This window comes from Octopus bimaculoides, chromosome 16 (genome assembly GCF_001194135.2).
Source record: "Octopus bimaculoides isolate UCB-OBI-ISO-001 chromosome 16, ASM119413v2, whole genome shotgun sequence".
Taxonomy (NCBI): Eukaryota; Metazoa; Mollusca; class Cephalopoda; order Octopoda; family Octopodidae; genus Octopus; species Octopus bimaculoides.
This window is the reverse complement of record NC_068996.1, coordinates 18,415,473-18,430,441: the sequence shown is the minus strand read 5'-3', so window position 1 is coordinate 18,430,441 and position 14,969 is coordinate 18,415,473. Positions and strand designations below refer to the sequence as shown.

The 14,969-nt window shown below is 35.9% G+C and overlaps 1 protein-coding gene across 4 annotated transcripts in view; it reads right to left on the bottom strand.

Annotated features, from left to right (window-relative positions):
• The window catches only part of LOC106873692 (neurobeachin), a 436,667-nt gene that overhangs the window by 326,928 nt on the left and 94,770 nt on the right, over positions 1-14,969 (bottom strand). For 3 of the 4 annotated variants that reach the window (XM_052973555.1, XM_052973556.1, XM_052973557.1), the window contains exons 30-32: positions 10,185-10,643; positions 5,318-5,443; positions 3,676-4,569 (exon numbers count right to left, since the gene is read on the bottom strand). In XM_052973555.1, coding sequence (XP_052829515.1) covers positions 3,676-4,569; positions 5,318-5,443; positions 10,185-10,643 — 1,479 coding nt within the window. The remainder of the gene's footprint in view (positions 1-3,675; positions 4,570-5,317; positions 5,444-10,184; positions 10,644-14,969) is intronic. The other variant, XM_052973558.1, reaches the window with a different exon arrangement.

Here is a 14,969-nt window from a genome sequence, read left to right as displayed (position 1 = left end):
CCCCCCCCCCCCCCATCACCACTTGACAAGTGGTGCTGGTATGTTTACACCACCATAACATAGTGGTTCAGCAAAAGAGACTGATAGAATAAGTGCTAGGCTTAAAAAGATAAGTCCTGGGGGCGATTTTTTCGACTGGAAACCCTTCAAGGTGGTGCTCCAGCATGGCTGCAGCCAAATCACTGGAACAAGTATAAGAATAAAAGAAAAAATGAATAAGGGTCACTATAATGGGTCAGGTGACATGGGTGTTGAATAGGGGAGCACAGATGGCAGATATGAGAAGGCATAGGAAATGATAGCAAATATGAGAAGTGTTAAAGAGACCTAAGATGAAGCTTAGTGGAGAGGGAGGAGACAACTGTCCTATTTTGTGTTAGCAGTATGTTGTTATTTTTTTAAGTTTATCTCTACATAGTATTGACTTACACAACTTTAATAAACTTCGTAGTATATTATAGTTGCAAAATGAAATACAGTGTCCCTACCAGCAATTAATATATATATATATACATTCAGTTGTGGTGTGCAAGAGAGACGGTTGCGCTGGTATGGTCATGTGGCGAGAATGGATGAGGATAGCTGTGTGAAAAAGTTCCACACCCTAACAGTTGAGGGAACCTGTGGAAGAGGTAGGCCCAGGAAGACCTGGGATGAGGTGGTGAGGCACGACCTTCGAACATTAGGCCTCACCGAGGCAATGACTTGTGACAAAGATCTTTGGAAATATGCTGTTCGTGAGAAGACCTGGCAAGCCAAGTGAGACCAAAATCCAAGGCCTCTGCCAGGGATGTAGCTAGCCCACTTATGCGAACCTTTCCTTCATTGGACACTAAACTCCGCTTGTGAAGACCTGTTGAGGCAAGTGAAATCGAAATCGAACTATATTTGTAGACTGGCACCTATGCCAACGTCTCTTTCATTGAACACTATACTCAGCTTGTGAAGACCTGTTGGGACAAGCGAAAGCAAAACCGTGATGGCACCTGTACCAGTGGAGCACTAAGAGCACCGTCCGAGCGTGATCGTTGCCAGAGCAGCTGTCTGGCTTCCGTGCCGGTGGCACATAAATAGCACCATTTGAGCGTGATCGTTACCAACGTTGCCTTCCTGGCACTTGTGTTGGTGGCACGTGAAAAGACATTTGAATCAACATCGTTGCCAGTGCCGCTGGACTGGCTCCTGTGCAGGTTGCACATAAAATACACTATTTCGAGCGTGGCCGTTGCCAGTACACACCCACTACACTCTCGGAGTGGTTGGCGTTAGGAAGGGCATCCAGCTGTAGAAACTCTGCCAAATCAGATTGGAGCCTGGTGTAGCCACCTGGTTCACCAGTCCCCAGTCAAATCGTCCAACCCATGCTAGCATGGAAAGCGGATGTTAAACGATGATGATGATGATGATGATGATGACACCAGTTGTCAGAAATGTATTTAATATGTAAGTTTGTTTTATCCAATAGTGTTACGCCACTAAACTTAATAGATATTTAAGCAATGCATTCATGGATAGTTGATAGGTTGGATATGGTGCTGAAGAAGGAGCAATAACTCCTAGAATATGCATAAACACCCATTACCTACCTTTTCTATCTTTGATTGCATTGTTTACATAAACTTTCACTGTTGGCCCTAAATTCTATAGAAAATCTAGAGAGATAAACTTAAAAATGGAAACAATGCATTACTAATACAAAAGTAAGGCACAGTATTAACTTAAAATAAATCTTTAATATACTTGAGTCTGTTATGATTGCAAAACAAAATAAGGTGTCCTTACCAGCAATTAATATATTTATTCAAATACATGTATATATTACATGGGAAAATGCGAGCAAGAGAAATAATATTAAGATTATAAACCTGTAAAATTACAGGACAATTTACTACCCTTGGAAAAGTTCAGGACAAGTTATTACATCTGGTAAAGTACAGAACAAGAAAATTCTTACATAAAATAATGCAGCCAAGGATAAAATTTCAAATAAAATATTTGGATTTAGAAAACATTAGCTTTTATTAAAACTAAAAATTTTATTACAAGTTATTACTTCTATTTGTTATTAGTTGTTACTTCTATTAAAAATTAAAAATAACTCAAAATATCTTTTGCACATTTAAAATATTAATTTTTTAAATTATTAATTAATAATTAGAAATTTGAAAATAGGTTATGAAAAATAATAATAGTATATAATTAGTACAATAAATAGAATAATACAAAAATTAGTTATTTATTATAGTAAAATCCAACTATAACAACAAATTCACAGTAAAATTTGCTTGAGTTATTGCCGAAGTTATTGCCAGGTCTTCACATTTTCAGTTTTGACCCAATCCCTATTTTTTTATATAATGAATTTGCCTACCTTATATACTATTCTACTTTAGCTATATTGGTACTTCTGGCACTCATTTTTTAAGCATTCTAGTGAGTGAATATTTTAAGAAAATGATGGTACTTTTCTTTTATTATAATGTTACTTCGTAAATTAAAATCAAATAATTTTTAATATTCAAATTTTTTCCTTAGCTGCAATATTTTAAGTAAGAATTTTCTTGTTCTGTACTTTACCAGATGCAATAACTTGTCTTGAACCTTTCCAAGTGTAATAACTTGTCCTGTAATCTTCCAGGTTTATAATCTTTTATATTATTTCCCTTGCTCACATTTTTCCATGTAATCCATGTTTTTTCCAGACTATGCTATTATGCTAATTAATAATGTGTCAAATGTGTCAATTAGTGGTGTCAATGATAATTTTTCCTTATCTCAATGATGCTGGTGACATATATTTAAAGTCCCCTTATAGTACAATATTCATAAAAAAGTATAGAATTATATATTCACCCTCAAATTTGAGAAACAAACACTCATAACTTCTTTCTTTCAAAACTTCATTGCACGAGATTGATACCATGAAATTTCTTGAATTGAGCTCTATCATTTAAGCTTAATTAAAATATAGTTTGTTTTTAAAATAAAAAAAATTAATTATACTTATATCCAATTTTTTACCTTAGTTATATTTTTTCCATATTTTACATCACAACTTTTTTGATTCAAAATTTTTGTTGCATAGGACCAAAACTATGAAATTCTTCATGCCTTCTATCATTGAAGCTAAGATAAATATATTTTTGCTTTTACAATAAAAAAAGTTATTTAGATCTAAAGTTGATTGGTGGTGTTACTTACTCTCCTATAATGCTATTACAAATTTTGATGTAAACTTTTTTCTATTGGACCAAATCTCAATTTTTTAATGTCAAAATGTAGCTAGGGACCAGCCCTCTTCCAAAATGCTAACAATTTTCAATTTGGTTAAGAACCGAATTAGCGACAAGCTCTGAAAGATACTGCATGTGAATAAATTGCAGCCTTAAGAATATTATTCAGCAACTACCATTGTTGAATGATACATACGTTTGCTATCAATGATGCACAAATGCACAGAAATCCCAAATCTAGCAATTCTACTACTGGACACTTTTCACCTGCAACTGCTAACTCTGAGCTTTTTAGCTTTACTCATGCGTAAGAGATGCTTTCTCAAAACAGCTGTGCGGCTTTCTTACAGTATATCCATGTCAAGTAAGATATACAGAATGATACACACACACACACACACGCACGCTAAATGAAATAATGAGCTGAAGAAAATATACTTACCCCCAACAAGTAATTCTTGGCCATGGGATCCGATTAAAGTCTTTGATAGGAACGGTGCAAAATCCACAAAGACCTCTCTGAGAAGTGGAGCAGACGATCCGAGGGCTCTCTCCAAGCGTTCAGTAAGTGAGCTCCCCTCGCTTGGTAATGGTAGGTTGTCAAACGTTGCTGGTATATTTGCAGCAAGTTGTAGATTTTCAGGTGGTTTTACTGCTGTGTCAGCCGAGACTGAAACACTGTTAGGTTGCTCATCAATTCTTATTGAAGATATGCATTCTTGTATTTCCGGATTTTCTTCATCATTTCTGCTCTCACCTTCTTGCAGTAGATCTTTGCTCGTTTCGATTTTAGAGGTGTTATTAGGTTGATCTTGTCCATCTTCTATTGTTGGAGATACCTCAATTTTTACATCAGTGATGGTAGTACTTGTAGTAGCTGTTTCCGCAGCTGTTGTCGTCATTTCGTTAACAACAGTACCACTGTCAACAGCTGTTGCTGTAACCGTTGTAGCTGCAACATCTTCAGCAGAAGAGGTCGTTGCTTTTGGCTCTGAACTTGAGGAAACCGATGTCGAATCTACTGCAACACCACTAATGCCTGTACTTTTGGAGTCACCTGTCTCTTCAGCAGGTGGCTCTTGAACATTTCCAGCAACATGTGCAGCTTTTGGTTTCACACTTTCATCTTTTTCTTCAGCTACAGATGCTTTTTCATTATTGTCTTGGCTACCACTAGTAGATTTACCATCTGTGCTCTCTGTTTTCAAATCTGGTTCTTTTGTCGTCTCATTTGTTTCCCTTTCATGGGTATCATTAGCTGACTGATCGAGTTTTGTATTCTCGCTGTCTGCCTTAATTTCTTCAGTTTTATTTACAGTAGTCTTTGATGAATTTTCTGCAAAAATAGATAAATAAATAGATAAATAAAATTTTTCGTTTCTTTTTAAATTTGTTTACAAATGTCATAAAGTGAAATAGTGTATTGGGAGGGTCATTATGCCAGAAATAGACACAAGCACTGGTTCTGTTTCTCTTCTAATATTATTTGTCAACTAAGGGTGGGAAACCGTCAGGATTGTTATGAGTGTTATATAAAATGCTTTTCTGAGTTCAAATTCTGCTACAGTTGACTTGGGCTTTCATTCTTATGGAAATAGCAAAATAAATCAACGATATAACTAACTCCCTCCCTTAAAATTGTTAGCTTTATACCATTTAATGCTGTGAGGTGGCAAAATCATTTTTGACAGAAAGGGCATCCAGCTGGTTTTATACTCTACTGAAGATGAAACACCAAGCAACAGAAAGCATTGCTTCAGAAAATATAAACATAATATCCTCATTTTGTTTAGTATCAGGTGAAGGTGAAGAAAAGTATACTTTGGCCTCTCAACATCAAGCATAAAGCCACTTCCTCTTCTCTACTACAATTACAGTAAATAAAGGGGTCACATTACTTTGCCTTGTGAGTTACTCGACCTCACTAGTACCAGTGTCACACAGAAAAAAAAAAAACTGTTGTATGATGCAGCCCCTCCAATTCACAGGATCCTGTCAAACCCTCTAATCCATGCAAGAATGAAAGATAGATATTAAATTGTTAAATGATGACAACAATGAAAAGGTGGAGGATGAAGACTCACCAACAGGTTTACTTTCACTATTTGCAGTTACATGAGCAGTAACAGAAATTTTCCCTTCTGTCTTAGATGCTGCTTCTTCGTCTTCATCATCTTTCATGGTAATAAATTCCTCATCGGTCTCGTTTCCTGATAGTCAAAAAGAAAATAAATCAACAAAAATAAACTACCTTTCACAACTCAAACAATAAAATATGAAATCTTTCAAACTTTCTTTTCTTGTCATGATTCTTTCTAATTTTGGCACAATGCCATTAACTTCAGGAGGAGGGGCATGCAAATTAATTACAACAACCCCAATACCTGACTGGTATTTTACTTTTTATCAACCCTGAAAGGATGAAAGGTAAAGTTGATCTTGGCAGAATTTGAACATAAAAAGCAGGAAAAAAAGACAATAAGCATTTTGTCCAAAAATTCTGCTAGATCACTTCCCTCACTATAATAATAATGATGATGATGATGATGATGATAATAATAGCAACAACAACATATCTTTCTATGACAGTGATAGCCATTGGATGCCCTTGCTGTTGCCAACCCTAACCTGCTTCCAAGCAAAGCAATATTTCTCTGTGGTTAGAAAATGCTCTTGTAGAATATTGGAAATGAACAACACAGCTTGTATGACAGTGACAATCGTTTACAGCTATCATGCAATGTCAAGACAAGGAGATACAAATATATAAGCATTCACACATATACACATATACAAGAGGCCTCCTTTAGGGTCCATCTACCAAATTCGTTCACAAAAATTTGGTTGACCCAGCGCTAGAGTAGAAGGCACTTGCCCAAAACCCCAAGCAGTGGGATTGAACTCAACACCATGTGTCTTGGGAAACAAACTTTTTAAACACACAGCCATGATTGTGCCTCCAAAGGAATACTTTATGTGAAACAAATGCATCTTATATTCAGATTTTAGAGTGCAGTGTTTATGTATGATATACATATTTTGTTCTCTTAATTTTTAAACTAAGCATCAGTGGTGTGTATTAAACATGCAAACTAAATTATATCCAATTTTTTTGCTGAAGTGTGTCACTATATTCAGGGTTGATATTAGTTAGTTATATTTAATACTGAAGCTGAGTTTTATGAAAGACATAAGATCACTATAATCTAATATAAGTAAATGTGAAAACTAATTTGTGTGTCAGTGTGTCACAACTTGACACCCCTCTCTCACTATTCAATGACACTTCTACTACTGCACATGCATAGAGATGGTGAGGGCGGTGGCAAAGACAGATAGAGCGAGAGACACAAAGAAATTTAGTGAGAGTTGATGATGTTTTATATAAAGTAGTAGTGTCAATGGTGGCAGTGGGAGTAATAATAAGAGAGAGAAAAAGAGTGGGTATGTGAGAGAAAGAGGGACTGAACACTGAACCAACATACTGAACAAACATACTAAACGAACACTGAATTCTTTTACACACACATTTAGCCTTTTTGTGATGGTAATGGAGTAATAGTATGAACTGTAGTTGTGATAGAAGCAGAAGTGATGATGGCAGGGATGACGGTGAGAATAAGCGACATGAAAGACAGTGGTGATGGTGGCAGAGGGGTAGGCAGTAAAGTCAAAGGTATTGATGGTGATGGTGTCAGAAGTCTGAATGGTGTGCATATGGCAGATGTGGTGGTGATGGTAGTGGTACTGTTGTTTATCATGCAACTTTGCAATAAGTTCCAAGTCAAACAATTACATCACTGTTTTGACGGAAATTGTTCAAGTTTGATAAAAATTTAATACGTACTCAATGCATAAAGTGTCATTGTTGGGCCCAGGGCCTAATGAAGAGCCATCCACAGGAGCTAGCTTAAAAGCTGTCCGATAGCACGGCTTTTAAGCTAGTAACAATATATTTTTCTATGAGAGTTATAAGATTAGCCTGGGAGTGTGCATTTAAGAAGTTTGCTTCCCAACTACATTGTTTTGGAGTCAGTCCCACTATATGGTACCTTGAGCAAATGTCTTTTACTATAGCTTCAGTTGATCAAATCCTTGTGAATGGATTTAGTAGATGGAAACTAAAAGAAACCTATTGTGTGTGTGTGTGTAATGTAATTTTTTATTCTCTGTCTGAAGAATTTCTAATAGGAATTTTTTTTACATGTTTATCCAACATGTAGAAATGAAACGTGTAATGATGAATAAATAATAGCAAAACATTTTCCAGATTCACATTTTATATATATATATATATATATATATATATATATAAAGTATGTATGAAAGTGTGTATATGTTTAGATGCATGTGTGATGTGAGTGTGTGAATATGTCTCCTTGACATCACATGACTGTTATATGACATTCCTTTCCAATATTCTGGTGAAAATTATCTGACAATGATGGAGTATTACCTTACTTGGAAACAGGTGAGGTTGGTGACAGAAGAAGTAAATAGCTGTAGAAAATATGCCTCAAACTCCATCTGACCCATACAGGCATGAAAAAGTGGACATTAAAACAATGATTATGATGCTAATAATAAATGGTAAGCATTATACAAAAGTGCAGATTATATATGAACAAATGTGGCACTTAAAACAGAAGCAAAATATTTGAAAATGAATTTTTAATGATAGCAAAAAAATAAGCTGATGGATTTTAATTCAACTGAAAAAAAACCAAAACATTGATTTTAAAAGATATAATTGCAAATTTTAAGATTGAGAAAAGAGAAGATATTAAAAAGTAATATATAGACACAAATGAAACTTAATTACAATAGCTTAAAAAAATATACATTTCAACAGAAAAAAAAAGCAATGCTGCAAAAGATATGTAATGGAATTTTTTGACAAGTACGTAAAAAAAGCCGGCAACATCTTAGGTGAGGTGTGCGAGAGTACATCTGTGAAAAAGTTGGTGATATAAATTAGCATTTCATGTTAGAGCTCCACAGTATGAGATATCTATGAACACAAACTCTAGGCATGCATACATGAATACCCTCGCCACACATACACACATACATCCATACATACATACATACATACATACATATCATACATACATACGCGTGAATATATATACATATCAGTGTGTGTGTGTGTGTGTGTGTGTGTGTGTAGTTTACTCAAAGCAATATTTTTTTACAGATTTACTACTCAGTACATGATAAAATGTAGAGCTTTATACTTTTTTTTACTTAATATCAATTTCTAAGATTATTTCAACCTTGCACATTCATGCATGCAGCTGAAGGATTAAAATTAATCAAAGGACATACTAAGTATGTCAACCTGCTAGAAATAACAGTTTAAAAACTCTTATTTAAATTGCCTAAGTACACTGATAATAATTACAGAAATCAACAATATAATGCATACATACATACATATATATATATATATATATATATATATATATATATATACATACATGCATACAAATACATATATACATATATATGCATACATATATATATGTGTATATATATATATATATATATACATACATTTCTATATATAGATATATATATATGTATACATATATGTTTATATATATATATACATAAATACATACATACATAGTATTGTTAACATTGTTTAAAGAAATGGAGTCGCATGAAAGGATCGTACTGCATTAACTTTGGATATCCTTGTTGCTTATTTTGACTTTAATCACCTTATTTTGAAACTGTATTGGATAATACCATACTCAATTCTGGTGCCTACACTTAAATACCATATTCACCTGAATCCAAACCTTCCAATATATATATATATATATATATTTACATACATACATACATATATATATATACATACATACATACATACATACATATATATACATACATACATACATATATATATATATACATACATACATACATACATACATACATACATATATATATATATATACATACACACATGGCATAGTGTATATATATATATATATATATATATATATATATATATATATATATACACACATACATGGCATAGTGAGGGAATTGAGGTACGTGCACTAGTTTATAGTCCTGGCAAAGCAAGAACCAGAAGAAGGAGTCTGTACGCTGTACAAAATGATTTATTTTCCACTTCTTACAACAAATTTTATGTACTCTGTCGCATTACATATATGTAGTCATAAGCCTGGTTATAAGAACAAGAAATTTGCTTTCCAACCAAATGATTTCAGCTTCAGTCTCACAGTTCTACCCAGGGGCAGTGTCTTCTACCACAGCCCCTGGCTGGCTAAACATTTCTAAATGGTTTTGATAAACAGAAATTCCATGTGAACTTGTGTATATTTGTATCTCCTTGCTTTCATGTTGGTTATTGTAAATGAGTGTCACTGTCATACTAGCAGTGTTGTTCATTCCTGATATTTTCTGAAAAACATGACTGGCCATGGACAAATATTACCTTGCAGGGAAACAGGTGAACGCTGGTGATGGGAAAAGATCTGGCCCTAGTAAATTTGCATCAATAAATTTCTTCTGACTTGTAAAAGCAGGATAAATAGATATTAAATAATAATGATAATGGAAATGATGCCAACTTTACTTTACTTTGAAGGACTATCTAAAGCAGTGGATATTCCACTCCCCATGGCAATTTTACTATACTATTTCTGCTGCAATATGTACACACACACACACACACACACAGACACACACACACACACACACACACACACACATATGCATGCAGATGTACATACATATGTGGTATATGTATATGAACACACACATATATACATATATATGAACACACACATATATACACACAATATATGTACACAAACACACATATACACACACTGTATACATGTACACAAAAACACACATGCACACACACACACACATTATATATATATGTATATATATTCTTTTGGAAACCTTTCTGTTGTGATGAACCTTCATTAACAAGGGATGAATTAGCTCCAGCTGGGACGTGTCTTGCACCAATAGAACAGTCGCACTCATTCCCTGTTGCCCCTTCATGACAGCATGTAAAAGATGTGAGATTATGCACCATTTTCTCGCCTCGTATTTGTGTTTCGCAGTTGCAGTTAACCATATGTGCAAGCACACTACTAGCGTCTTCCGTAGCACGTCGATCGGCACATTCATATTTCATCATTTTAATGTTATCCTCATCCATATTCGATTCTGTTGGACTTGTTCCCACAATTTCTCTAGCTCCAGAAGTCACTGATCCGAAATTCTCGACAGACACTGCACTTGATGTGGAAATTGAACTTGTATCGTGCGTCACAAAAGACGTACGTTCAGAAGTGTTATACATGCTTATGAGCATTGGAACAGCTGGACGGCTTTTCTCCCATGTTTTTCCATCTGTTATAGCCAGTAAATACATAAAATAAAGCAAAAAAAAAAAAAAAAAAAAAAAAAAAAAAAGAGAGATCCACACAGAAATCTTAACTTTTAGCACTGTAAAAGGTAAATATTACAAGAATACAATGTACCTGTAAGAGGTGTGATGCTGTATAGTTATGCAGGTGGATATTAAAATATAAGACACGGATCTAAAATGCACAACTACTGAATAGGATTCTTATGGACATGATTAACAGTTACTTAAGTAAAGTACAGCTCACTTTGCAGCCATCTGGTTCTGGGTTCAGTCCTACAGTGTGGCACCTTGGGTTTAAAGTCTTTTACTTTAAACTCTACATCGACTAATGCCTTGAAAGTGAAGTTGGTAGAAGAAAATACGTGGAAGCATGTTTGTGTATGTATTTGCATACATACACACATATGTATGTATGTATGTATGTATTTTTAGTATATATTTATTTTATTTTTATTTGGAAGTCCTGCGGCAATGGGAAGGTGGTGAAGTATACAGACCTGATGGGCTGGAAGCATGTAATCAGTGACCTGCACATAGGCAGCCCATACTAGATAAAAAGTTTCCTTGTCACCCAAGACAGCAGTAGTATCCAGTTATTGCATGGGTGTCTGAGCGGCTCCATTTGAAGAGGGCACTGCTCACCTGGAGGCTGGGAAGATTCTAGAAAAGGTGAACCAAAAATTGCCTGTCTTTCTATATCTGGTCAGTTTAGCACAACTGACGAATGTTCACCTTGCACTAAAAAAACAAAGAGGCTTTTTTTAACAAAATCTGGATGGAACTTGAACATTTCATGTTGGAATGTGCGCATTCTGTTGGACAACAAGTGATTGTAGGCCTGAAAGACTCACTGTACTTATTGCTTGTGAGCTGAACTGCTATAACACTGATACAGCTGCACTTTCAGAAATGTGTATAGAAGGTGATGGTGAGCTCGAGGAAGTAGGAGGTGGATACACCTTTTTTTTGGAAGGGGAGGCTGAAGGAGGAGCGCAGAGAAGCTGGTGTTGACTTTGCAGTCCGATCTGATATTCTTAAGAAGTTGGAGGAGCTTCCTGTTCCTATAAATGAATGTCTAATGAGTCTATGATTGCACCTGAAAGGTGGGCGGTTTGCAACTCTAATAAGTGCCTATGCACCTACTTTGACCAGTTGTGATGAAGATAAAACTATTTTTTATGCCCAGCTGAGAGCCATACTTAGGAAAATCCCCAATTCTGATAAAGTCCATTCTACTGGAGGATTTCAATGCCAGGGTTGGAACAGACAGGCAAACATGACACTCTCTAGGACGTTTTGGCGTAGGGAACATGGACTTTACATCGCAAGCACTCATTTTATGCACAAAGGTGATCACACAACAATGTGGATGCATCCAAGGTCTAAAGTTTGGGACTTGCTGGATTATGTCATCATCCACAAGCGTAACATCTATGACATTTGTAATGTCAAGTCCTTTCATGGATTGGAATGCTGGACAGACCAGTCTGGTGTGAGCAAAGTTCCAGATGGTGATTAGAGTGAAAGAGGGAAGAGGGCCAGTCGGCATTCCTCGGCATCTGAATGTCCATCTGATATATAATGCTGTGTTGAGGAAAGAGCTTCGGACTCGCTTGTCCAGCATTGAAAACACTACAGTATGGGAAGATTTTCGAGACCAGGTTCTTCAATGTGCTGCTGAAATACTAGAATATGCTACTGTCAGACAAAGAGACTGGTTTGATGAAAATGATGCCGAAGTTCAGAGACTATTGGTTGTAAAGCACCATGCCCACAATGTATTGCTGCACAGAGGACTTTCAGCTGTGCAGTGAAATCTAGCACTTGCTCACTATAGCAGTGTAAGATCACTACTGAAGTGATCTCTCAGGAAGATGCAGAACACTTGGTGGGAAGATCTTGCTTGTGATGTTCAGGCTGCTGCTGATGCAAATGACAGCAAGAAGCTTTACCATCTTATGAAGCGAGTTTATGGACCTAAGAGCTCCACATCAGCTCCTTTGCTTTCCAAGGCGTCTTCCACTCTGTTTACTAAATCAACAGAAATCACAAGTCGCTGGATTAAACACTTCTCTGAACTCCTAAACCATGAGTCAGTTGTGGATGAAACAGTGATTGATACTATGCAACAAGGTCAGTTGGACCTTAAAAACTCCAGACACACAGGTCCTGAGAACAACTGATATCTTGAGTATTGAGGCAATGTGCACAAGCACTAGTTAAGTTGGACAGCACACCTAATTAGAATGAAGGATAGCAGGATTCCTAAGCAGATGCTATATGGAGAACTTGTGAATGGAAGGAGACTCCGGCAGAAACCAAGGCTGCGATTTAAGGACTGTGTCAAGTCCTCATTGAATGCCTGTGATATGCAGGAGACAAACTGGGAGAGCAATGCCTGCCATCATCACAGGTTAAGGAGGGGGTCAACACCTTTGACAGAGCATGAAGAATTTAAACATGTTGCTTGAAAGCCCACTGCTATCATAGTGAATGGGGAAAGCTTGGTCTGCAATGTTTGCAGTCGTGTATGCTTGTCAAGAGCAGGGCTCTTTAGCCACCAAATGCAAAATATAAGTTAGTCCTAGAGCGCACAAGGTTCCTAAAGATCAACAATGGTCTTTCTCAGTCACAAGTGGACGGCCATCATGTATGTATGTATTTATGTATGTATGTATGTATGTGTGTGTGTGTCGGTGTGCCTTTGCTTTTGTCATCCCACCACTCAGCAACTAGTGTTGATTTGTTTATGTAACTTAGTAGTTCAGCAAAAAAGAAACTGATAGAATAAGTAACAGACTTTAAAAAACAACTAAGTATTGGTGGAGTCAATTTGGTCAACTAAATTCTTCAAGGCAGTGCCCTAGCATGGCTGCAGTCTAATGACTGAAACAAATAAAAAATATATACATGCATACATACATACATGTACTGATGCACATAAGTACATGGCTACCTACATACATATATACTAATGTATATATTTGCATACATACTTACACACATGTACATATACAGATGCAAGTGGCTTGGCTCTCTTTTGGTTATGGCAACATGTGTTCCAAATACAATTAACAGAACAGCCTGCTTGTGAAATTAGCATGCAAGTGACTGAGTAGTCCACAGATATGCGTACTTACAGTTCTCGGGGAGATTCAGCATGGCACAGGATGTGACAAGGATGGCTCATTGAATTACAGGCACAACTCATTTTTACCAGCTGAATGGAGCAACAAGAAATAAGTGTCTTGCTCAAGGACATAATGCTCATCTAGGAATTGAACTCACATCCTTATGATCTTGAGCTGAATACCCTAACCGCATGCCTTCACAATACTCTAACCTCAAAGCCACACACCTTCACAATACTCAGGCCTCTAAGCTACGTGTTTTTACAGATGTACATACCTACCTACATGCATACATACATACATACATACACTTGCATATGTGCCATCATATCTACCTACATAGTTACACACACTTGCATATGTGCATACATATCTACATACATACATAATAATAATACTTATTCACTGCCAAGTCCTTCTCCCTTTGCGCTCTTCAAAGAGCATTGCACTTCTGCTATGGACATCATGGAGTTCTTCCTATATCAGTAGGCCCCTCCACCGTCATTTGCATACAGCACCACACCTCAAACAATTTTCAAGAAATTAAAAACAATTCAACAAGAAAAAGAAGAAATGAATACTTAATCAAAAAAGAAGAAACTCTTGTCATTATAATCAGATTATTAATTAAAACATTTAACAACAAAACAATCAGGACACATATGACACATATGTACAAAATAGTTATATTTTGAGTTGTGAATACAATTACAAAATTATAAATAACAAAGTAAGGCCATTATTTGATATTAGGGATGGTTTGGTTAGCATGTGCGATGCGTTTATTAACTATTTTAGGTGCCTATGAAGTCATGAACATATATATATATATATAAGAAAATAGATATAATAACATAGGGAAACTTGTGGTTTTTGCTGGTATGTCTTTAATTAAATAGATAACAAAGAAGAAAGAAGCAGAGATGAGGGTAGCTTATTCCTTCTTTGTTATCTATTTAATTAAAAACATACCAGTGAAACCATGAGTTTCCCATTGTTATTATATCCATTTTCTTCTCCTATATAACCTAAACTCCAGTACCAACCAAAACACCTGCTACCGTACAACCTTACAAAAGACTGCACCTACCCAGCTAATAGCCAGAAGTGACTCTGGATTTAATTATCCCTTAGAGGTATTAAACCCCTCTAACTGATACCTACACCATATATATA